Here is a 25,005-nt window from a genome sequence, read left to right as displayed (position 1 = left end):
TCAAGAACAAAAGTCATAACATATTTGCTAGGTACTTCGCTTGCTTTAAAGTTTAAATTGTATAAAATGTATCAGGGCAAAGTGTTTTTGTAATCCCCCGTGCATCCTATGGCTCCTATATTTATACATTTGTAGAGTAGAATGAATTCAGCTAATTAATGCTTTGATTTCATTTAAATGAAATTGTTTTGATCCTGTTTTCAATGTTAACTTCCTGAACCAATATAAATCCTAAATGAATAAGGAACATGTATAAGCAGCACTAGTCGAAGAACAAAGGTCAAAGATGAGCCAATGTACACATTTATAAAAAAAGAGAGGACAAGTCATGCATAAATATGCTCCTCAACACCAAAAGTAGTTAAATAAGACCCCCAAAACTCTTCTTTTCTCTCCCTTCTTTCTTGGTTTTTCTACTTAAATTAATGGTTTCTTGGGTTTTCAATTTGGAGCTGCTCGAGAAAGGTATTACAGTTGTTCATGGTTCTGGCGTCAAGAAGGCCATGGTTCCACAGTTTCACCATAAACACTCTCCAGCACCTACACACAAAAAAACTCACCTTTGTCAACAAAAACCACTTTCTCTGAAACACTTGAAAAAAAACAATGGAGTAAATGAGAGTCAAATTACCAAATCAAGTGCGGTGTTCGAACCATGATGGGTCCATGTAATCTTGAGAATGCCTCACATGCCCATGGAATGTGACCATCTGCCAATACCCTGCAAATGATCCAAAACCAGTGTCAAGCTAATGCTTATAACGAGTCAGTGAACATGGAAGCTGATGTTATCTAATCGTTCACTTTTTTTTATACCAGTAGAAAGAACTCACAAACCATCACACATGTCACTCTAAATTTGTATAATGTTAACTCAACATCACATGTACTGAAAAGAGATAAAACATACCGCTGCTTCCTCACAAACGAATTCCACATGTGCATCATCTGCTTCTCATCCTTAGTCACATCAACAAAATCATCCAGCATCTGAAGAAAAAGAAGTTACAAATAGTAAAAGGAAGGAAGATTATTCACTCTTGACTAGTAGAAAATCAGACAAAATGTGTTTGTGTTAGAACCGAAAACAAACTAAAACACTGCGACTTTTAACAAATACTATTTATTATATAAGCACATTGCTTGCTCACATATTTCTTATTCAACTCTCTATCATAACAATTTTTCCCCTATAGAACGTTTGCCCATGCCTAGTCTTCAATATTCCTTTCACTTTCACACGAAACATATATCTACCAAACTACTGAGCTTTATAGAGCACATCAGACTGTAAAAATGTTATATTCTAAAACATACCCTTCTATCTTCAAAATCTGCCACATCATCATCAACTTCATCTTCACTATCTCGGTCAGAAAGTACTTGTTCCAGAGCCATGGGCTGTGATTATCCACATAGTAAAGTCAAAATCAACTACAAGCTTCATAAGCAAGAGACCTAAAAACAATAGATCACCTGAGCTCGATGAGAGTGAAAGAACTGTCTTTTCTGAAGGAGGCTACGGCTGGAGGAGAAAAAAATTTGAAAAACTCAAGTCACATCATTTGGGATTAGCAAGCTATTTGTAAAGAAACATGGACAGAAATTTCCAAGCATGAATCATATGTAGTTCAATGAAGATCAAATACGAGAGAACGACAGCAGAGTCAAACATACTTCCTCAAGTCCGACCGTTCTATAGATAGTTTCCTCGTTTTTGCAAACTGCAACATTGTACTTCCAGCTATCGACTGCACATAATCTGGATCACCGCATGATTGCACATCTGCAGGACTCGTGCCAGGAGGAACTCTTTGACCAGACTCAGCACCTCCAATTCTTTCATAATGCTTTCCATGTGGTATTCGGCTCTTCTCACTTCTAGCAGAATGAGCATCTGAAAATAATAAGTAAAAATCTCTGAAAAATGATCCAATGTTGTCGAACGCACATAAAAATGAAAATTACTTGTAAATTATAAAACTAAGAAAGGCTCTCATAGCAAAAGAAGCCGATACTACAAAAGTAAGTAACTATGATTTCAGTCAAAACACATACCATCAGTTTTGTCCAGCACCTCGCAACCTAGTCCAAGATGAGGCCCTTGCCTTGAGCTCCGTACCTGACTCTTTTGCCTCCTCCGTCTGAATTTTTTTGAACTGTCATATATTGAAGAATTCTTTATGGTCTGGACGACTGAATGTCAAATGCTAGGAAAATTAAAGGCAACATAGGCCAGATAACTTACGAAAAAAAGAATGTTTGCTGCTTGGGGTCAACGTCGTCCTCATTAATCTGCGTATTTATTTTGCGAACATTCAGATATAGAAAACTGTGCCAAGTGTAATCATCAAATTGGAAATCTACAAACACCTCAAATATATCGTGGAACCAACTACTTCAAATAGGTTTGACACTCCTATATAATACAGGACTTTATTCTATAGTCGAGCTTTGGCCACAAAAGTTAACAGCCACCGCAATGTTATTGTGATTTTTAATTCTATTTGACGTCGTCATTAAGGACTATAGCAAGGATCATAGTGTGAAAAATAGCAACGAAACATTCCAGTTCCTTTGTTTAACCACTCAAATGTCAACAATAGATAGAGGATATTAGTTTTAATGAAAAATGATACTGTTACAGCCTATAAGATCTACAGCAGAGAATCTAATGATCAAGCAAACAAAATGCGCCAACCTCGGAAATCATTGTCTCTGTCTTGAGGGAGACATTTACAGCCTGATATTCTTCAGTTACCTAAAAACCAAGTAGAGCAGATTAGTGGCACCCACAAAATAATAATTGAGCAAACAGCTTAACTGAATTTTGAAGTTACAAACCCAAAACTCGAAATTGAAGAGATCATGGGTTGATGGCAAGTGATATCTCAGGCCCTACAACATGATTGGGAACAAAAGAAAAGATTGCATCACTCCAAAGACTAGTTACTACAGCTGTATCTTTGACTGATAGGTATGCATGAGAAAAGAAATGAAAGCCTACCTTGAAACTGGCACATTTTACTAAGCAGAATGGACAAGAAAAGTCTTCAGTTACTGCAAGACACATAGCAAATTAATATATATTAGTGAACCAAATATAACATATATATATATATATATAGGTATGAAACAGGTTAGGGATGATACTAAGTTACCTTCAGTCCTCTGCAATTTGTTGTTATAGTATCTGTAATTGAAAACTACATTCCGTGTTCTCAACCTATGCAATGAATGTTGAGGTTTAGAATCAACTTGAAGAGATAAACATTATATGTTGTACGTAACAACTTGTAAACTGACAATTATATATATTTCATTAGAGGAAGGGCAGTCGCAATCAAGAAAACTGACAGCTATAGACTAAGGGAGAGAGCAGACAGGTCAATAGATTTTATAAAATTAGAAGACATTATAAGTGATGAGGCAAGAAAGCTGAAAGCGAAGAAAAAGGATGGTAGACTAAACTGCTGAAGATTACCTGATAATTTGCAACAACGAAGAGGAAGAGATGTCATTATATGAAAATGAACTATAAGGAGATTTTTCTGTTGCCCCAACCTCTTCTGCAGATATGGTGACTTGCACTTGCTGCGGGGAGCTCTTCAAATAAGAAGTAAAAGAATTATAAGATTACAATTACATAATATTTTCAGAATAATGGATGGAAGCATAGCAAAGTGTGTAGAGTTACCGAGGTGAGGGGATTGCTGGGCACCTGAATCGAGACACACTTTTCCTCACTCATAGACTTTAGCTGCAACAATGGACAATGGAAAAGTTTTTCTGAAAATTTTCATTTAAATAATCCAGACTGAAAACTAAAAGCCAGAATAATATTCACAAAAAGCAATTACTTCCAATTTACCTTTTCAAATTACATGTAAAAAAGTTCAATCCGGAGTCCACATTTCACTAAAGGGAACAAAGAATAATATAACACAAGGGGCCGATTTAGGCAATAGTCTTTACCTTTATGAAGCAAGGCTGCATTTCAACAAGAGAGACTGAGTCTACTCTCTGTCCTAAGTCCATGTTTGGAGATTTCTGCCACGACGCATAGAGCGATTGCAGAGGTATTTTACTCCATAAGCAATGTCCTCCTATATTTCCTGCCAGGAAAAAACGCTCATGATGATAAGAGTTTATGAAGAAAGCGAATTTCATAAACTCTTATAACTCGGAGTCCCCGAATCCCTGATCCATACTATGACAAGGAAAATTGGTATGGCTAAAAAGATACCACTTTGTAGTTTGTATAAAAATGTAATATCATTGACGAAAAGGAAATACCTGAATGAATCTTGCCTGAATCAATGCCAAATTGAGAATTTTGCGCACCAGCTACAAGAAAGAAAATAATTTGATCATGTGATCTGAATACTATATGATTGTCTTTAAGTAAATATTATACAACAGTTAATCTTAATCACCAAAGCTGATAAACAAGATAGCGAGTGATCCTGATTTTGACTCCAACGCGAGTCTGTTCATATCAGGGAGAAGAAAGTTGGCTTGGGCTTGACTAACTCCATCAACTCCCAGGCCACCAGTTAAGATACATGCTCGACTGAACCTATATACTGCAGAATACTATAATTTGAGAATTTCAAAAGAAAAAAAAGAATGTTAGCAATGAAAAGGTAAGTAACAAAGAATAAAGATCAATCCAAATTTAAGCCTGAAATCGAAACTCCTACCTCGGCGACAGGCTTAGGGGAAACGAGTCTAGCCAGCAAAATATACAGAGGGAACAACTTTTGAGTTTGTACACCAGCATCTATAGTCCCCGAGAGAAACACCGTCATTTGAATTCTGCACAGCAGTAATATATTGATTACAATCCACCAGTGGGTAAAGTCTCAAAATCTTCTTCCCAAAAACTTGAAAGCATTCATTGTCTGGAATGAATTATTGAGGTATAGTCTAATAAACTTATGGAGAGATTCTGATCAGAAAAAAAAAAAGAAAAAAGTTACCTCCTTTTATGTTTAGCCTCAATCTTATAATGCAAACATCGCTGAAGAAACAAGGGCTACACGAGACACAGAGAGAGAAATGATTAGGACTGCATAGCAAATGAAGTAAACTCAAAACTTAGACTTTCATAGGAAGTAGTAGACCACTACTTGTAAAGCTATATCCTTTTACTCATAACAAGAGAGGTAAAGAAACAAAGAACGAGAGACATACATTCCTAAGAGCACGGCGCTGAAGGATGTTGTAGAGTTCAACAGGCTTGCAATAGGCAGCGAGGCTCTCTTCAGCAGCAACCTCCTCCTCTTCAGAAATACGCACACGGGAGTCTTCATGGCACATCTGCTCTGTGCTTCTTGAACAACTGTGATTCATCACCACCACCAAATCTATTTAGAGGGTGAAAGATTTGATTTTTTTCTTCAAAGATGAAAAAAAAGAGACTTACGAAGAGGATTCACGAGTGATGAGAGGAATGCCTGGCATTCTCGCCGCTACGAGAGCCTAGAGTACAACAATACCAAACCCTGAATCACCATCATCACCTGTTTAAGAGAACAATGAGTATCATCAAAGGCGATAATTTGAACAGTGACCTCAAAAAAGAGTCTATGGGACTAACTAACCTAAAGCTGGGGGATTGATTGAGCTAATAATAATAATAATAATAATAAGGAGGTCGAGAACGAATTTGCCGCTTGAGATGTAAAGAACAGATTCAAGAATTCTTTTTTTATTTTTATTTATAAGAGATCTACGAATCGAAGACGAAGATGAAAGATATATATTTTAAGAGTAGAGATGGAACAGTTAAAAAAGCTCAAAGGGTAGAAGAACCCTAATTGTGAAAATTTATCTTCAAGCGAGAGAATACAGACAGAGGCGATTATGACAGCTTGAGAGATAAAGAGAGCGTTTCGGTTTGGAGAAGTGTAATTTGTTTTTGTTGAGGTGAGAGAGAGAGAGAGAGAGAGAGAAAGATGACTGTAATTAATTAAATAATTTTTCTTTTCTTCCTCTAAACGAAAATAACGTAAAATTAGATAACCATTGTCTTAAAAAAAACTTTTTACCAACTCTGTCTCCTCTCTCACGTGATAATTTGTTACAGACACTTTTTTTTTCTTTTTAAATGATTTTTTTTTAATTAGATTTTTTTCTAAAACAAAAAAAAATAAAAATGCTGGAATTGTTATTGTGGGACACTAGACATTTTATTTTGATCAACACATATCAGATTTTTTAATCATGAAAATTTCGTGCTAGGAAACATTAACACATAATATTATTATTATTTGTGCAGGCTTTTGGTTTAGATGAAAAAATTGGTTTACTCGATTTCAAAACGATTTTGCAAGCTTCCGAGTGTGTGATTAAAGATGCTCAGAAGGGACATATTCTCATTCTGTCCCATTATTCTATTGAAGCGACCATTTCATATATAACCTCATATATATATATATATATATATATATATGATAGATATTTACTTAGGTCATCATTATTATAGGAAAAACACCCTTCCTATTCTAAGCTCAAAAAAATTAGAAAAATAATGAATAGTGGGCTTAGAACTATTTTTTTGATCTTGAATAAGAACTGATTTAAGTCCAGTTTTTATTCGACGTGGCTTCACGTGATTGGGCGAGATTTTTTGGAAAAAAAGAAAATATTTCATTTATATAAATATGCCATTTAAATAAATATGCAATTTAAATGTTAATTTATAAGTTTTTATAATTGTAATATGTTTAAGAATATTATATTAATTTATAAGTATACAATTGCTTTTATATAAGTATGCAATTTAAATATTAATTTATAAGTTTTTATAATTATAATATGTTTAAGAATATTATATTATTAAATCTTATGATCTTAAACATGTTCTCCCGATAACTAACTTTTTGACAAAAGATCTAAACTAATGATCTTACATTATTTTCATAATATTTTTACTCTAAAAACACCCAAAACTGTTCCCTATAATGATGCTCTTAGTATTGAAATGAGTTCTTGTCTTCTGTGCCTTTCTAATATTGTTGTCACTTTTTGATGCGTATGTATGTTGATTTCTCACATGAGCTGAGAGAGAGTAAATCAATGCAAGCTTCATGTTAATGTCAAGCTCTTTCTTCTGTTTCATGAGATTTTTACATGTAGTTAAATTGGATGTTTATACTTGCTTTGCTTTATTGCCGAAGCTAAAGAAGAAGGATTATCTCAGAAGAAGAGAGATTTCATGGTGGAAAGTTGTTGATGATGATATAGCGAGAAGGGAGATTGAAGAAGATTTTGTTATTTGATTGATCCGAGTTTTCTACAAAATACAAGTAGACCGGTTTACTAAATTGAAACATTAATTACAAAACCATATGTAAATTAAAGACTATTAAACCAAATGAAATAGTAAATCAGGAACAATTTTAAAGCAGGTGTAAAATTTTTCATATACATATGTAATTTTTATTAGGAACTAGGTTAGACCCGCGCTACGCTGCGGGATACTTTTTGTAACTATTCTTAAATATATTTAATTATTGAAAATATATATTTTTTAACTGGAATAATTATAAAAACTACAGTTTATACAATGTTAAGATAGAAAAAATGCACTAATAAATAAAAATAGAGTAATCTCAAAATAGGATGGCTTATATATGTTTACATATAAATCGGGTAAAATTAATTATATAAATAGTCTAACTAATCCTAATATATGTTCTATTTATTTTCTTTACCTTTTGTGGAAGATATATTAGTATAGTTTGATTTTGTGGTGTTTTTTGTAGTTTTTACAAATTTAATCACATAATTGTTATATAGTGTTTTTTTTGTCTTGTTAGAAAAATTATTATTTGTCAAACTACATAGACATATTTTTACTTTAATATGGTTTTGTATGTTATTTTAATACTATTATACTTATGTTGAATAACATATAAGTTAATTGTCAAAGTAATATTTAAGTTGTAGATAATTAATTAGTTTTTACTATTTTAAACTATAATATAAAACCTTCCATTGATTTTTACTACGCCGCAGGGTTATTTTTTATTTTGTTTTTCTTTATAACTATTGTAGTTTTTGGTTTCGTATGTTGTTTGTAATGTAAAATCAATTTTCTTTCTTTAAGGATGTTTATGTGTTTATTTTATTTTATTATGTGTTGTTATTTATTTTTATTTTAGTTTTTTTGTTAAGGAAATGTAGAGTACTGTATAATGTTTTATTTTTCTTGTTCTAGGATGTATTGGAGGTCCATTTTATTAGTTTTGTTGTTTCTTAATTATTTTTACTTAATTTTGGCTGTTGATTTTTTTATTTAATGACATATACCGTGTGTGTTTTTATTGACTTTTTTCTTATTATTATTGGTAGAATTGCTTAATTGGATTGTCTATGTAACCTAAAATAGGTACTTGGATTTGGAATGACTGTTTTCTTTTTTTCTTACATACTTTCACTGTTATTTATGAAATGTGATTTAAAAATGAAAATAGTTATTTTGAGAAATTTGAACAGCCCCTCCTCATAAAGCTAAGGAGCACAAATCACTATTAGAAAGTAAGCATAGTTGTTTTGTGTTTTATTTATCTTAGGAATTTTAATTTGTAAGACCACATTATGTAGCTACAAATTCCTTTATTTCATTCTAAAATAATTTTATCTTATTAAAAAAAAGATTGTATTGGTTTTATTGAATTTACCTTTGAATATAAATTTGCAGAAGCACAGAAATGAGTACACCTACATTCGACTTAGCTTTATCATCATACCTCATACAACCTATGCACAAATCACTGTTATAAAGTAAAAAACAGAAAAAGCTATAAAAAATGAGAACTCAATACAATAAAAGTAGGAGATATGCAAAGATACAGATGTCAACATAATGCAATTGTCAAGCTCCAAAACCTGCAACATATTATATGTGGATGTGGTCAACCCAACTGAAATTGTGGTCTTCGTTTAAAGATTGTAGAACAATACGCTTTTGGGTGTGGTCCACAACGTGTGGAAAACAAAAGAAAATAGTTAAAGGTTGTAGAACGATCACTGACCTCTAAAGCAGAACTATTAGCAATCCAAGTCATAGAAGCGGATGTCATAACCTCACAGCTATGAACAATCAACAATGGAAGATGTGCTGAGTTCAAAGAACAAAAGGGAAATCAAGTCAAGAAAAAAGAGAATGAGACAACATAAATGGAGGGAGCAAAGAAGATATCTAATAGGACCAACCTAAAGAGATATATTGGGCAGTATGAAGCATTCAAAATATGCAGATTAGTAGAAGTCTGGGCTATATGGCTCAAAGTTTCATCACTGAAACAAGAACAGTTAGAAACGTCTAGTGACTCTAACTGAGGACATGAAATGACCGCTGAACGAATAGTAACATCCAAAAGCTTATGGCATGAGGCTATATCAAGAAGTTGGAGGAGTGGACAGTTAATCATTGCATGTGACATATTAATTCTTTTTAATGATAAAGACATGAGTTGTGGAAACCTGAAAAAAAGAAAAATAATTAATAAGATAAAACAATGATAAAGATACATTGGACAAATCAGAATTTAGTCTACAATCAAGATAAAATCAGAAGCAGCTGCAAATTCGCTACAAGGATGTTAGAGCAGAGTTTACAAGCTTGGTTTCAAAATTCTAAAAGATGATAAGGTCACACCTCTACACAATTTCATTGAAAAATCAAAACTTTATTTTCGACCAGTTTATATCAAGTTCCATTTTTTAGAAGGTTCTTCTTTCAAAGGAAAACATAGGCAAGAAAAAGGAGTTAGAGAACTCATGCAAGCCAGAGTACACTTTGCCAATCTTGTGATGCGAATCATGATCAGCTTCCTCCATGTACTATCCTCAGTAGTAGCAGCCGCGACATTGCTACTTTCTCCCTGAACTAACTGATGTAACCGAATTTCAGAGGTCCATAAGCATTCCAATTCAGCCCCAACGGCTTCACCTTCCTCCTCCCTCGCCAGCATCTTCGCACATAGCCTCCAACGTGGGACTTTGGGTGCCCTCTTGTTTTCACCAAAATTCAAAAATCGCCATCGCCATCACCGTGATTGTTCTTCATGGTCGTTGCTAAAGAAGATTGTTTTCCACTTTCACGATTAATAAGAATCAAAATTGAAGATGAGCGATGTTTACTGAGATAGAAAGAAATAAAAAAGGATACAAAGTCTGAGATTGTTTATCCCTAAAATTAACACCCAACGGATTAGAGCTGATTATAGATTGAAATCCAACAGATTACCCTAATCCAATCTCTTTTCTGTTTATTTATTTTCAAAGTGATGGTTGTTGAGTCTCGAAATATGGTGAAGCAAAAAGAGAAACGGGAAGGTAAGATAGAATGATGACATGTAAGCAAATTAGAGATGATGTGTATTAATTGTTATAATTTGATTGAGTATTTATTTTAATTGATGTGTCAGTCTGTGCTTGAATACAAAAGCTGATGTGTCATGCTATGGTTAGAAATATTGTAGTATTATTGTATTGATATGTATATTAGTAACGCGTTAGAAATAAATAAGATTCAAAATAGTATAAGATATATATTAAACAAAGTATTACAAAAATATAAAGGATACGTATAATCTAGTAATGCATTAGATAGAAATAAAATTGAAAACAGTTTAAGATATATATTAAACAAAACATGTAATCGAACTCTTACAATAATATCTTATTATATAAAGTTGGGTTTTGAAAGTTAGCCATTAACAACATTTTGACATGTGTCATGTCAAATTATCAATCTGAGATTTTGACATGTGTAAATATTTAATAGGAAGAATTTGATTACAACAAAAAGATAATCTTCTGTTTTAAAAAATATTAATAAAGTAAAAAGATAATTATAAAAAAATCAGAATTTGGAAAAAAACAAAGTTTTTTAAAATAATTATAAGGAGATTATATATATATATATCATAAAATTCGAAATTATAATATTATTTACTTATTTTTAATTTTAAGTGATTAATTATTGAAAAAATAGAAAAAGGATTAAGGAAAATATACTTTTAATTATTAATTCTAAATTTTGTACTCACTTCTATATAATCAAAGATCGCCTCATATTTAAATAATTTTTTCAAAAACATTGCTTTCAACTTTGTTTAATTTGGAATATATTTTAATGGGAAGGTAAATTTTTCTTATTTTCTTAAACCAAATTTTTCTACTACTTTCTCCTTTTTCAGTTGAGAATAGGTAAGATTAATATGTTGACAAAAAAAAATTAATATATGAGTCTTCTTTTTCTAATACTGTATTTTAAAATTTATTGTAGTATTTTTAGATTGTTTTAATTTATATTTTAATATTTGAATGATTTGGGATTCATATATTAACATGCTTATAATTTTCTATTGTTTCTTTAATTATGGCAAATTAATTTTCTTTCAATTTCTCAACCTTGATTGGTTGGTCATAAACCTTTTTTTTTTTTGCAAACATAATTGTTACCATTATTCATTCAATCCCAAAGGCAGATAACGAATAAAAGCTCATCAACCTAATGAATTGATAAAATAAGTTAATCAAACACAAGCGTACAACAAACATAGATAGATAGATTGGAAAAAAAATAAATCGTTGTTGATAGATCCATAGGAGCTCAAAGACTCTGACACCCTGGTTTGCGGAAATGTTTAAAAGAATTGATTTAGCCACATACGTCACGAAAATGCACTTATTTTTTCAGTCAAGGGTCTTGAGAGAACTTCATGATGGGTGATATTTCTGGAAGTGATTGTCGAAATCGTGCGAGTAAGGACAAAATACAAGAAAATATCATTTGTTGATTTGTAAGGTCGGTAATCAAGTTTTTGAATACTTCCAGACGTAACAAACTGGCCATCAAATATGGGTTGGTCCACAAGCCGGGAATAGATGTAGGGCCCACTTGGGAAGTGGGCCCATGGACTGAGAGTAGACATGGGCTCACTAAACAATGTGGAGGTTGAAGCGTTATAGAGACAGAGGCTACATCATGGTGTGTCAAAGACACTTCCACGAATACATTGAGAAATTTAGCATTGGTTACTATCAAAAGATTTTGTGACGATTGAAAAAGGTTTTGACGTTTATTGGTCGTCGGAGCAAGCTATTTTGAGATAGAAAAAGACGTGAACATTTTCTCTCCACACAGGATGAGGGCAGAGTCGAGGTTCTCTCTATGGTGGAGAAGGTTGGACACAAGGTTATCTACCCAAGAGAGGAAGGTGGAGGAGGTTGGACGCAAGGTTATCTCTCCAAGAAAGGAAGACGGAGCCAAGGTTCTCTCCATGGTGGAGGAAGTTGGACGCAAGGTTCTCTCCATAAGGGATGAGGGCGGAGCCGAGGTTTTTTCTATGGAGGCCATACATTATTGTGTTGATACATCATTGATTAGTATATTATGTTATCTATAAACACATTAAGCCAACTATTTTACTTTCACTTTGGCATAGTTACTATCACGAATACATTGGGAAATTTAACATTAGTTACTATCAAAAGATTTTTTGTGAAGTTAGAAAATTGTTTTTACTTTCACTGGTTGTCGGAACAAGCCATTTTGAGATAGCAAAAAGATGTGAACATATTTTCTCCACATAGGAGGGCAGAGCCGAGGTTCTCCCTATGGTAGAGAAGGTTGGACACAAAGTTATCTCCGCAAGAGAGGAAGGTGGAGGAGATTGGACGCAAGGTTATCTCTCCAAGGGAGAAAGGCGGAGCCAAAGTTCTCTCCATGGTAGAGGAGGTTGGACGCAAGGTTCTCTCCATAAGGGATGAAGACGGAACCGATGTTTTCTCCATGGTGGTCATACATTATTGTGATGATACATCATTGATTAGTATATTATATAATATATTTTTTATTCAAAATGATTTTTGAGCCAACAATTTTAGTAATTAAAAAACTATGCATAAGTGAAAGTAATATACTTGGCTTAATGTGTTTATATAGACAGTTTGTAGATGGTGATAAAGAATATTTTTGTAACATACAAAAGTACATTTAGGTATAAAAATATACTTTTAATAGTAACATACATAAAAGATTTGTAAATGGATATAAATCAGTGTATTATAACAAAAATAAAGTTTATATAACATACAACAAATTTTAATAAATCTAATTTAATTTATAAAACTTTAATGTGCGGGTCCTCATCAAGGAGATTATATATATATATATATATATATATATTTCATAAAACTTGAAATTATAATATTATTTACTTATTTTTAATTTTAAGTTATTAATTCTATAAAAATAGAAAAGAGGATTAAGGAAAATATACAGTTAATTATTAATTCTAAAATTTGTAAATACTCACTTCTATATAAGCATAGATGGTCTCATATTTAAATAGTTTATTAAAAAACACTGCATTCAACTTTGTTTAATTGGGCAATTTTCTTTAATGGGAAGGTAAAATTTTCTTATTTTTTTTAAACCATAATTTATCATACTTTCTCCTTTTTCAGTTGGGAATAAGTAAGATTAATATGTTGACCCGAAAAAAGATTAATATATGCGTCTTCTTTTCCTAATACTGTATATTAAAATTTAGTGTAGTATTATTAGATTTTTTTTATCTAATTTATATTTTCATCTTTTAATTATTTGGGATTCATATATTACCGTGCTTATAATTTTCTATTGTTTCTTTAATTATGTCAAATTAATTTTCTTCTAATTTCTCAACATTGATTGATTGGTCATAAACTCTTCTTCTTTTTTGCAAACATAATTGTTACCATTATTCATTCAATCCGAAAGAATGATAACGAGTAGAAGCGCATCAAGCAATTTTTCATTGGTTGTTGGAGGCTCGGAGCAAGCCATTTTGAGGTAGCAAAAAGATGTGAACATGTTTTCTCCAAACAGGAGGACAGAGAGCCAAGGTTCTTTCTGTGGTGGAGAAGGTTGAACAAAAGGTCATCTCCCCAAGGGAGGAAGGTGGAGGAGGTTGGACGCAAGGTTATTTCCCTAAGGGAGGAAGGTGAAGCCAAGGTTCTTTCCATGGTGGAGGAGGTTGGACGCAAGGTTCTCTCCATAAGAGATGAGCGCGGAGCCCGAGGTTTTTTCCATGGTGGCCATAAATTATTGTGATGATACATCATTGATTAGTATATTATTTAATATATTTTTTTATTCAAAATATTTTTTGAGCCAACAATTTTAGTAATTAAAAAACTATGCAGTAGTGAAAGTAAAATAGTTGGCTTAATGTGTTCACATAGACATTTTCTAGGTGGTGATAAAAAATAATTTGTAACATATATTCAGGTGTAAAAAAAATAAACTTTTAATAGTAACATACATAAAAGATTTGTAAATCGATATAAATCAGTGTATTATAACAAAAATAAAATTTATAAATAACGTACAATAAATTTTAATATATTTTTGTTAAATTTAATCTAATTTATAAAACTTTAAACCCGCACATCGGGCGGGTCCTCATCTAGTCTCATATATAATATAATATAATAACTAAGGTCGATTAGGAATTTTAGAATATACATAGATGTATATAGATAAATATTTAACCTTTTCATACTAGAACATAATAACTAAGTTGCAAAATGATTTACCATGCACTAATAAATGTTTAAGATATTGGGTTTAAATCCACTGCATTTTTGTACTTATTTCGAGTTTGGGTTGTGGCCTTTTGGGTCTAGTTAATACACCCATGACTAAACAAAGCTTTGTTTCTCATGAACAAACAAACATGCCATAAAATTTTAATTAAATTGAATATTAGTGTTTTCGATCAAATATGACAACAACCACAACTTTCTCTTTGTATTCATCGTTAGAAGACAAAACCTCCCTTGTAAGCTGCAGAGAGATCATGAGCGCACTCACCATCTAGTCCAAGTGACTTAGATACATGCTCAAAGTTTTTCAACTCATGTTTGAACTTCTTCTCTTTTCTGAGAGGACAGTTTGAAGCTGTTAGAATAAGTCCTATTGGCATAAATAAGTAAGGACACTTAACGAAGAGAAACAACACTTATTTTCCTTCATGTATCTGAATCTCATGGATATTCAATCCGATTGAATATTACATACCACCCAAATCTGAATCAAATTGCCTTCGGGTTTGGTTAATAAGCTTCGTTTCTTAGGAACAAATAAACATGCGATAAATTTTAATCAAGTTGAATATTAGTGTTTTCCATCAAATATATCACATGAGTGATGATATATAAGAAGGGCATCATATCCTTTTTGTAGTATATGAGAAGCTTCATAAGTCATAACCAGATATCTCACTACATATTTTATCATATTTTGTAAAATTCCAACGATACTTTTGCCTTGTTAAAATTAAAATTAGGTTTTAAGCTTATAGTCAAAGAGGATATATCCTGAAATCACCATTCCTAGATATATAAAAAAAAAATTGTGCATTTCAGGATATATTCTAGGAAGAGTATAAAGAATCAAATATGATATGAAAGCATTAGGCTGCCATTAGCATATGGTCAAAATATGTGCATATGCTTATCGCTTTGTCATGCAAAGGAATTTGTAACCAAATGTTTGAACAAACAAAAATCTCATCATATAGACATGTACTAATTATTAATTAATACTACTTTTTCGTCCAAAATACTTCACCAACATAACATCTATAAGCATGTTGATCGGAAATAATACGCATCGTAGACAAGCGTTCTTCCAGTCTACCAACAAAGTCAGACAGAAGGCGAGAGAAATAGTTGACGTTAGCCCCAACAGGCAAATAGCTACGGTGTGTATCCTGGACGACGGAGAAGGAGTGAGAGACCACGGAATTCCAAAGTTGTAATTATTTGATTATGTAATTTATTTTTTCTTTTTTGTTGTTGTGTGATTTGTTTTGTTAACTAATTTTTGTTTCTGTAAAATTTTTGTAGTGTAGATAAGGTAGTTGGACGATACGGTTGCGAGATGCAGCCCATGGGATCAGTCCATATGGTGGAGAGGGCTCAACAAAATTTGAATACGAGCTTAGGACAGACAGATAGCTAAACTGACGAATATTGTTGGCAACGCTACAGGTTACCGCAACCAGATTAACCTTGAAAGGCAGAGGCGCAACAACAACATCTAGTTAACTAACTGACCTTAGGTTTAAATGTTTGGTTAAAACTTAAAACTTAAAAGACGTGATTTTTTTTTTTTTTTTTAATGATGTGAATTTTGTGAATAACATCTTTTAGTTTTAAGCTTTTTTTCCCGACAACATCATCTTTTAATACTTCTCCAACATAAAAAGGATGATGATAATGTTATATCAATCAATTATAAAGTTTGCTTAAATTCTTTAAATGTGATTTTTTTTTTTTTTGTAAATTAACATCCGATTGCCATCATTTCTTCGACTTTATCAAAAGCAAAATACACCAAAATAAAAAATTACACCATCATTTTACCGTTTTAACTTTTGAGTCTATCGATCCGAATGTGTTTGTTCTCGGTAGTTTTTTTTTTGTTTGTTCTTGCTTTTTTAACTGAGGCTTACCGTTTCGTGTGACGGCGTAAGTTAGATACCTGGTCGAATAAGCGCTAACGTGGACGAGTAGCGAGCCTCATCATCAAATTCAATCACACACCGGAGTTGGGAGAGAGAGGGTTTTTCGTCTAGGGTTTTACGATTCGATTCTTACTCTCTCTCATTCAATCTCTTCACTGATTCCTCTTGGTAAAACCAACCACAAGGGTCTTCTCAAAAATGTTACCCAGATTAGGTCGACTCGTTACTCAAACCTCAAAGCTTCGATCTTTAACCACAAATGGACCGATGAAAAATCTCTCCTTTTTCTCGCGATATGGGTACGCCACTGTTGCTCCGGCGGAGACGGCGTCTGATCCTCCACTCCACAAGGATTTCCCTAGCAAATCTTTGGTATGTGATCCAAATTTGCTTTACCCATTTTAAAAGATCTCGTTTTTAGTTAGAAACTAGCTTATAAGGTCTGTGATCGGCAACTACTTAATTTGTAGTGATGTTCATGTCATTGTACGATTCCACCAAGTTAAAGCTAAAATTTGATACTATTGGTTCTAGTTTAATCTAATTGCTCTCTGAATCCGGGAGTAGAGTTACTTCTGCTTCTCCATTTTCTGTACCATGTTGTGGGGTTTGTTGCATTGATTTAGGACTTTACTTGTAACGAGGATTGATTTGGATTCATCCCTTTACATTTATATAGATTTGTGTTTTGGAATCATGCTCTTTATTCAACTGTTTTGTTTTGGATATCGTGTGCCGTCTTCTTTAACGAAATGTATTTGTTCTATGTTTGACAGGTAAACTTGGATAAGATGTTTTTGTCAAAGCCATGTTCTTTGGCTATACCCAAAGACTCTCCTCTCAGAATTGATGAACCAGACTATGCTGGGATCCGTCGTTTCATACTTAAGATGATGATGTTCTATAGCAAACAGAGCATGTCTATCCGTGGGGCAAACGTGATCTACAAGCGGATCATTGCACAAGTTGACAAACCAGCAATCTATGATGGTACAACAGGACACTAAAGATATGTTTTGTTTAAATTTTGATTTGCAAATAGATTGTTGTTAATATAATCTGGTGATTGTCTTTGCTGCAGTTTTCAACTTGGAGAAAACATTTAAAATTACATTTTCGCTGCTTGTCCTTCATATGTGGCTTGTTTTACGCCGCCTGAAGGAAGATGGACAGGAAGGTGTTGACCTTGGTCAATATGTCTATGAGATCTATAATCATGATGTGGAACTCAGGGTATCTAAAGCTGGGGTACGTGCTACACCTATGCTTTTGTTTTCTACATAAATCTTATTCTCTGTAGATTCCTTATAATTAAGATGGTCTTTGATCTTTCTTGAAATTGCAGGTTAACTTGCTGTTGGCCAAGTGGATGAAGGAGTTGGAGCGGATATTTTATGGAAATGTTGTTGCCTATGACGCCGCGTTACTTCCAGAAGCTAAACCAAATGAACTACAAATCAAATTGTGGAGGTAAAGCTTCAATAATGTTGTGGTCCATGCATTGAACTCGCCGAAAATTACACTGGAAAAGGAAAATTGTCCGGGTTGAATGTATATATTGTGGCAGCTATAGATGAAAGATTTTTCACAGATCGTCTGATGGAATTGGATTGTAGGAACGTATTTTCTGATGATGGAACAACAACACCTGATAACACGGATTTAAAAGCAGCACAGGCATGCTTTTCTCCACTCTATCTCTCTCACCAATACGCACGCACTGACATACAAGTTTAGGCTATGTGTTAAAGTTTTGATTGCTTTTATGTTTCAGGCAATGGCAAGATATGTCCGGAGAGAACTTGGTTCTTTATCTTTAACAGGTGCATACACTAGCCTCCCATTCTCTTATAGTGCTCTATCAATTGCAACATACAAATCAATTTTTGTTTTTTTTGTAAACTGAGAAGCTGTAGTTGGCATACCTCAATTCTGTTTCTCGCACTTGCACTCGAATAGACAAGCCTTGTCTTATATGGTTCTGTTTTGTAATGCACAGATAAAGAGTCCATATTCTCAGGCAATTTCTCATTCACTCCTTTGGAGAGCAAGCCCCTGTGACTTGAATAAAATAGAGGAAGCTGTGGCGCTTTGCGAATCAATCTTTCATTTATTGCTCTCTTTTTATAAGTTTTATATCCAGCCAATGAAACATACACAAAGAGGAGGATATGCTGGTTGTTAGCATCTAGATGATCATGAAAACACTATGAAAGTCGTCAATAAGATAACTGGAATGGAGCATCTGATTGCATTGGTACTTTAATTGACTTACTAATGCTCAAGATCTTTTACAAAAGGCAAACAGTACTTACTACTACTTCTCTGCGTTTCAGCATGTATAATCTTGTATTTTACAGGTCCTTTTAGTTTTCCATCTTTTTCCGGGTCTTTTGAGTCGAGACAAATATAAGGTTAGCACAACAAATGAATTGTATCGGTTGAAGGAGATCTAAGTTGGTGACTTGTAGTCAGTGTAACCACTAACCAGTGAAATTGTAAAACACAAAATATCTTTTGTCGAAGGAGTTCAACCTTATCATAGCTTTCATATAGAAGAAATGCTCATGAATAAAGATTTAAGCTTTGCGGAAAAGGAGATTACAATTATCATTTGTGAAATTTATGCTGTGCTTATGTTTTTATAGATGCCAAACACAGAAAAAACTTGGGAGATCTTTCTCTCTTTGCTAGTTGCTACTGTCCTTAATGACTTCGCCACATATAATTCACAATCATAGAATAAAGTTTTGGAACAGTGAAGATGAAAGTAGATGATGATGTGACAGATTTTGAAGACTAAAAATGGTATGTTTTGAATTAAGCATTTTAACCGCTCATATAAATGCTTGATTAAGCTTCACTAGTTTGGTAGCAAATGAATATTACTGTTAACAATGGCATGTAGCTTTCAAAGATTGGGCATCTAAGGATCTAACTCCATGACATTTGTAATTGTGTATATATGGGCTATGTATAAAACTGTAATGATATAAGTATTTTTTGACAAGTCACTATTAATATATTCTGTGACAATTTGATTAGCCTTGGTCAAACTCCATAATTAGTAATTTTTGCTATACTATAGTGTTAATGCAATGATTCAGGTTCTGCGTTAATTTTGTATAATCATCTTATTTATAAGTATTTTTCATTTCCCAATATAACCTCCATGATATGAAGATGTCTCATCATGAATAGACTACATATATAACCTTACCTAATATTTGACCAGATGAAGTCGACGTATATAACACCATACTCTCTATATAACAAAACATTTAACTTTTAAGGATCAAAACATTATACTCTGACTCTCACACAACAAAAGTTAAAACTACAAAAAAGGGATTACAGCATACATTGCATGTTATTGTCACACATTTCAACACAAACGGTGGAAAAAAAAAAAAACACAAGACGAGATCAAACAATGAATGACAAATGTAAATGTGGAAATAGTTTTTAATCCTTCAAATTTTTAAGAAGCATGTTGTGCTTGTTGTTGGTGGACTCCAATGTTGTGTTGCCCAAACTTGGTATCCTGCGCTCTGCTCCCCACCTTCATCCGAGCATTATCTATCCTCTCAGATCCTGACCCCGTCATGTGCCTAAATACATTCACCATATTCTCCAATATTTAAATTCTTTATACATACAATGAATATACCGTGCAGAGTAAGCTAGGTTTGAAGCGTAGGTCACATTTTGTGTATCAGTGTAGATTATACCTGTAGAGCCAAGAGAAAGCGGTAATGGCGGCTATGCCAAAGCCACCGGAGGCGAGGAATCCAGTGATGATGAGAGTGACGGTGATTACTGCCGGAGCCAAGACGGGGCTAAAGATGACGAGCAACGGAGTAGCTACTGTGAGTGCAATCACTGTTCCGGCGAGTGTTAGGCCGGAGAGGACTAGTAGTGACCCTCCGGCTGTGACCGCGGTTGCTGCCTTCACCATCTGCCTCGCCTTCGGATGGGCTTGGGTACTGTCTCGGCTTATCATCTCGTGATGTGTTCTTGTTTGGTCCGCCATTGATTCTTTTTACGATCGTTCCAAAACAAAAAAAAAGCAAAAGAAAATTAACAAAGAGAAATCGTAATGTATTTGGAGTAGTAACTAGCAGCGAGAAAGCTACAAGATATATGAAAGGAGATGAGCGAGAGAGCTGGTGGGGTCGCTTGAGACGTGAACCACGTGTCGAGAGTGTTTTCATGCAGCCGTTGCATGTGTAAATGAGAGTAGAGGATGGTCTGCTTTGAGACACGTACGTTTTGGCCGTTTTGTTAATTATTGAAATATAACACAATTGGACCGGAACATAGACGTTACAATCGGTCCTGGTTGCATATATGGTCTTGAAACACCACTCTATATGAGCAAAGAAAAGTATGTTTGGAATCAATATCCATTAGGCCAAACCAACTAATTCTTACAAAAACTGATGAAATCATATATTCTTACAAAAACCCTGATCATAATTCTACTCTCGAGATATTTCTTGACAATTTCTGTCCTATTTATTTAAATTATTATATAAATCCATCCATATTGCCAGATGGGATGAAATTGAATGTGGAATTGTGTATTGTAACAACCATTACATGATTCCAAAGTCAATGTTTAAAGGTTCATAATAAGTAACTACGAAAATATTTTTGACGCAATCTCTAGAAACTTTTAGATTTATCTGAATTTATGCAAATGGAGTTTACCGCATTTTAATATTGAATTTAAATTACAAGTTCTATAAGCTTTCCAGACACTGCCCACTTTAATTTGGATCTTCATCTCTCATTCAAAATTGACTCGTACGCAGAAAATTAATGAAATAGTTAGGTCTTGTTTGCAGAGAAAACATTCATATGGAACAAAACATATATATCCAACAATTAGAACATGCCTGTTTTCACAATTAATATTTCAATGAATACTCCACGAAGGAGCCAGAAGACCAGAAGAAGGTCCAGAACCATATATCAACATTTGAGATACATATTGCATCATGCTCCCCTTCTATAAATAAAGTGTGCGAAGTTGTCAACTTTTTAAACAACATAAGGTTTAATAGCCATCATCTTTGATTTAATTTCTTCAGATAACATAATAGTGAGAGCAGTGGATTCAAAATTCATCCACACCAATCCTTCCTTGAGGTATTTCTCTCTAATACATTATACATTTTCAAACTGCATATTATATGTGTATGTTTATTTGACATAGATAGATGTATCTATATATATTATTATTATTTCATATGACGCAGGTGTAAGAGTGAAAGTAATGACTCTGATGAAGAGAGTGGTAATAAATATCCCTTTGTGAGTGCTCTGTGTATGAATGGTGGAGATGGAGACAAAAGCTACGCTGCCAACTCTCTTATTCCGGTTCTTTCATCTTCTTTACTTCAAATGATCACTTTCATATATATATCGTTGGTTAGAAGCACCAAAAGAACTCATTACGTTAATATTGCACCAAAAGAACTCATTACACAATTGTGTCAAGAAGTTCTAAAGTAAAAAGGACCCTAAACCCTAAACCCTAAACCCTAAACCTAAAACCTTAGAGCCTATACTCATTTCTCTTTTATTGTTAATTTATTTCAGAGAAGGGTTTTATCAATGATCAAGCCGATCTTGATTAGAAACACAAAGGAAATGGTGACAAACTTGGACTTTCCCACGTGCATTAAAGTAGCTGATTTGGGGTGTTCTTCAGGGCAAAACACGTTTATGGCAATGAGTGAGATCGTTAACACAATCAATGTGTTATGTCGAGAACAGAACCAATATCCGCCTGAGATAGAATGTCGTCTGAACGATCTCCCTGGTAACGACTTCAACACAACTTTCAAGTTCATAACTTTCTTCAACAAGAAGCTCAGAAGCGAGGGATCATGCTTCGTTTCTGGATTCCCTGGTTCCTTTCACTCAAGGCTCTTTCCTCGAAAGAGTCTCCATTTGGTACATTCGATTTATAGTGTTCATTTCCTCTCTAAGGCTTCTATAAACTTCCTCTATATTTTATTCACCTAAAGACATTTAAACTTCCTTAAAACTAAAACAATGGTATCGAAAACTTGTAAGGTTCCCGACGGACTGGAGAAAAACAAGATGAATGCATACATAACAAGTTCAAGTCCCCTAAGTGTATACAAGGCTTACTTGAATCAATTCCAGAGAGATTTTACGACATTTCTTAAAATGCGTTCTGAAGAGATGGTATCTAGTGGACGTATGGTTCTCACATTAATGGGAAGAAACACTCTGGATGATCCTTCGTATAGGGATTGTTGTCATATTTGGACATTGTTATCCAATTCTCTCGGCGACCTAGTCTTCGAGGTATCAAATTATTAGATATTCATATTTGTTAAATTTTTAAACTTATTACTGTATGTATATATATGCTCACAATAGTTTGAAACTATATACGATTAATCTGTATGTGATGCGCACCCCGTCCATACTTTCATATAAGTCAATGTTTTCCAACCAACACTCTTTTGCTTCTTACATTTCTTTCAGAGGTGTTTCTCAGAATACATATTCAATCGGAACTAGTATCTCCTTCTTTTTTTATTTGCCAACAAGAATATTTGGAGTTCTTTGTTCGTTGTATGATTAACCTAACCCATACCCATACGTGAAATGCTATGAAGCCAAACCTCATAAAACCCTTTGTACGTGGGGACTCATAATTAAATGGACGGAAGTTACAAATCTTGACCATGAATGTGCATGAAGGAATTTCAAACATTTCGTTGTCCAAAATAGGCAAGTTGCTCTATATAATAACTATACTATATTGCTTAGCCGTGAAAGACACAGAAATCAAGTAACCAAACTCAGAATAATTTCAAAGTTCAAACAATTAAACAAAATAATAAGTTTCAAATAATTCGGCCAAAAGAGCTACTACAAGTCTACAACCAGCAAATCATATAATCCAGTGTGCCCAGACGAGAGAATCCAAGGCAGCCATATTTGTCTAAAACAGGCAAGTGGAGGACAAACACATTCGTGCATCCAACTTCTCCAAAATATAAATTACCCATAAAAGTATATAAAAAAGTGTCAAATTTTTTATTCAAAACTTCTCTTTAATAATTAATTTGTATCTTAGATATGAAAAAAAAACCTGGAAGCCGACACTAGCTTCATAATTGATATGGCCCCTCCACAACAAAAAGACAAAGCCTCAAATCCTTTCTTTATCTTAAAATAATAATTTAGAGAGTCCACTTGCCACACTCCAAAACAACAAAAGAACCACACAAGTCAAAATCTTGAAAAAGGATCCTTCCTCTCTCCAACACAAGAAGCTCACTACGAAACCTCTCACTTCCCACCTCTATATAACCTCCAATCACAAAAACTAAAAACCCACATTCAAAACCACAATCGAAAACACAAATAAGACTCCAGCATCATCTATGGCTTCTTCACATCAACAACAACAACAACAATTAGAACAACACCAATCAGGTTTAGATCTCATAACCCAACACCTCCTTACCGATTTCCCTTCCTTAGAGACCTTTGTCTCCACCATCTACCACTCCACCACCTCAAGTACCCTAAGCCAACGCAAGCCACCTCTTGCTACCATTGCAGTTCCTACTACTGCACCGGTGGCTCAAGAGGAGGAGGAGCAAAGGCATTACAGAGGCGTCAGGAGACGACTGTGGGGTAAGTATGCGGCTGAGATCAGAGACCCTAGCAAGAAAGGTGTTCGTGTTTGGTTAGGGACTTTTGACTCAGCCATAGAAGCTGCAAGAGGTTATGACAAAGCTGCTTTTAAACTACGAGGAAGCAAAGCTATTCTTAACTTCCCACTCGAAGCAGGCAAGCACGAGGACTTAGGAGACAACAACAAGAGGACTGTGTCTTTGAAAGAAAAGAGGAAGAGACAAGTAACAGGGGACGAAAGCCACCTGAGCAGCCATAAAGCTGTGAAGAGGGAAGAAGTTCAGGCTCAGGCTGATGCTTGTCCATTAACACCGTCAAGTTGGATGGGGTTTTGGGACAAAGCAGACAGTAAAGAGATGGGAATATTCTCCGTGCCTCCTTTATCTCCTTATCCATCTGTTGGATACTCTTCACTAGTGGTTACGTAAACGTCCGAGGATCAAATCTGGAAATATCTTAACATTAGGTGACATTAGCAACTTTAGATTGTGTTAAAAGCTTCTAAGATTAGCTGATTGTAAAAAAAACAATGCTTTTCTATATTCATTCATTCTTCTTAAATGCGAATCTTTCTACCTTTCCTTAAACGAGCACAAAAGTTTAATTAATTTTCTATAGCATGTCTTCCTTTTCCTTAAACGAAAACAAAAGAGTAAGTTCGAACTTACAAGACCTACTAATGACCCCTTCGAACAAAACGATGGCCTCCAAGACTTTGGTCGCTCTGTCTAATAGGGCAGAAACCCACAAACATATGCACTTTGCTTCAACCCTA

The 25,005-nt window shown here is 33.9% G+C and overlaps 4 protein-coding genes and 1 pseudogene across 5 annotated transcripts; 3 read left to right on the top strand and 2 right to left on the bottom strand.

The window, feature by feature from the left end:
* Positions 1–146: 146 nt before the first annotated feature.
* On the bottom strand, positions 147–6,184 carry LOC104761121 (polycomb group protein EMBRYONIC FLOWER 2). Of its 2 annotated transcripts, none has more exons than XM_010484154.3 (22): positions 5,607–6,184; positions 5,429–5,525; positions 5,197–5,344; positions 4,983–5,038; positions 4,704–4,818; positions 4,437–4,596; positions 4,297–4,347; positions 3,976–4,115; positions 3,698–3,760; positions 3,485–3,606; positions 3,162–3,226; positions 3,008–3,060; positions 2,845–2,898; positions 2,702–2,761; positions 2,249–2,295; positions 2,059–2,159; positions 1,678–1,897; positions 1,477–1,525; positions 1,318–1,401; positions 911–990; positions 632–721; positions 147–540 (listed from the first exon to the last, which is right to left on the bottom strand). In XM_010484154.3, exons 2-22 carry the CDS (start codon positions 5,464–5,466, stop codon positions 423–425), a joined length of 1,914 nt encoding a protein of 637 aa, XP_010482456.1. In that variant the 5' UTR covers positions 5,467–5,525; positions 5,607–6,184; the 3' UTR covers positions 147–422. The 2 variants fall into 2 exon arrangements, with proteins under 2 accessions (XP_010482456.1, XP_010482457.1); XM_010484155.3 differs by having other exon boundaries at positions 3,976–4,106; positions 5,607–6,010.
* Positions 6,185–16,406: 10,222 nt separating this feature from the next.
* LOC104763364 (uncharacterized) lies at positions 16,407–18,837 on the top strand. Its single transcript, XM_087499813.1, has 7 exons — positions 16,407–16,910; positions 17,315–17,528; positions 17,620–17,786; positions 17,884–18,008; positions 18,155–18,215; positions 18,313–18,361; positions 18,538–18,837. Exons 1-7 carry the CDS (start codon positions 16,737–16,739, stop codon positions 18,597–18,599), a joined length of 852 nt encoding a protein of 283 aa, XP_087355939.1. The 5' UTR covers positions 16,407–16,736; the 3' UTR covers positions 18,600–18,837.
* Positions 18,838–19,785: 948 nt separating this feature from the next.
* On the bottom strand, positions 19,786–20,663 carry LOC104761120 (oleosin 14.9 kDa-like). The gene is made up of 2 exons (XM_010484153.3): positions 20,270–20,663; positions 19,786–20,149 (listed from the first exon to the last, which is right to left on the bottom strand). Exons 1-2 carry the CDS (start codon positions 20,569–20,571, stop codon positions 20,020–20,022), a joined length of 432 nt encoding a protein of 143 aa, XP_010482455.2. The 5' UTR covers positions 20,572–20,663; the 3' UTR covers positions 19,786–20,019.
* Positions 20,664–21,872: 1,209 nt separating this feature from the next.
* On the top strand, positions 21,873–22,898 carry LOC147922919 (salicylate/benzoate carboxyl methyltransferase pseudogene; annotated as a pseudogene).
* A 503-nt stretch (positions 22,899–23,401) lies between these two features.
* Positions 23,402–24,817, top strand: LOC104761117 (ethylene-responsive transcription factor ERF105). The gene has a single exon (XM_010484151.3). It carries the CDS (start codon positions 23,975–23,977, stop codon positions 24,656–24,658), a length of 684 nt encoding a protein of 227 aa, XP_010482453.2. The 5' UTR covers positions 23,402–23,974; the 3' UTR covers positions 24,659–24,817.
* Positions 24,818–25,005: the final 188 nt, after the last annotated feature.

Source organism: Camelina sativa, chromosome 18, assembly GCF_030686135.1.
Source record: "Camelina sativa cultivar CO46 ecotype springtype chromosome 18, ASM3068613v1".
NCBI lineage: Eukaryota > Viridiplantae > Streptophyta > Magnoliopsida > Brassicales > Brassicaceae > Camelina > Camelina sativa.
Note: the sequence above shows the minus strand (reverse complement) of the source record. Positions and strands in the feature narration are given on the sequence as shown.

Excerpts from the sequence above, each read along its gene's own strand:
- LOC104761121 (XM_010484154.3), bottom strand. The coding sequence starts at position 5,466 with ATGCCAGGCATTCCTCTCATCACTCGTGAATCCTCTTC. Across the intron at positions 3,607-3,697 it reads CCAGCAATCCCCTCACCTCG|AGCTCCCCGCAGCAAGTGCA; the intron begins GTAACTCTACAC and ends TCTTATTTGAAG. Across the intron at positions 1,402-1,476 it reads TTCACTCTCATCGAGCTCAG|CCCATGGCTCTGGAACAAGT; the intron begins GTGATCTATTGT and ends GGATAATCACAG.
- LOC104763364 (XM_087499813.1), top strand. The coding sequence starts at position 16,737 with ATGTTACCCAGATTAGGTCGACTCGTTACTCAAACCTCAAAGCTTCGA. Across the intron at positions 16,911-17,314 it reads ATTTCCCTAGCAAATCTTTG|GTAAACTTGGATAAGATGTT; the intron begins GTATGTGATCCA and ends TATGTTTGACAG. Across the intron at positions 18,216-18,312 it reads CGGATTTAAAAGCAGCACAG|GCAATGGCAAGATATGTCCG; the intron begins GCATGCTTTTCT and ends TTTATGTTTCAG.
- LOC104761120 (XM_010484153.3), bottom strand. The coding sequence starts at position 20,571 with ATGGCGGACCAAACAAGAACACATCACGAGATGATAAGCCGAGACAGT. Across the intron at positions 20,150-20,269 it reads GCTTTCTCTTGGCTCTACAG|GCACATGACGGGGTCAGGAT; the intron begins GTATAATCTACA and ends GAATGTATTTAG.
- LOC104761117 (XM_010484151.3), top strand. The coding sequence starts at position 23,975 with ATGGCTTCTTCACATCAACAACAACAACAACAATTAGAACAACACCAA.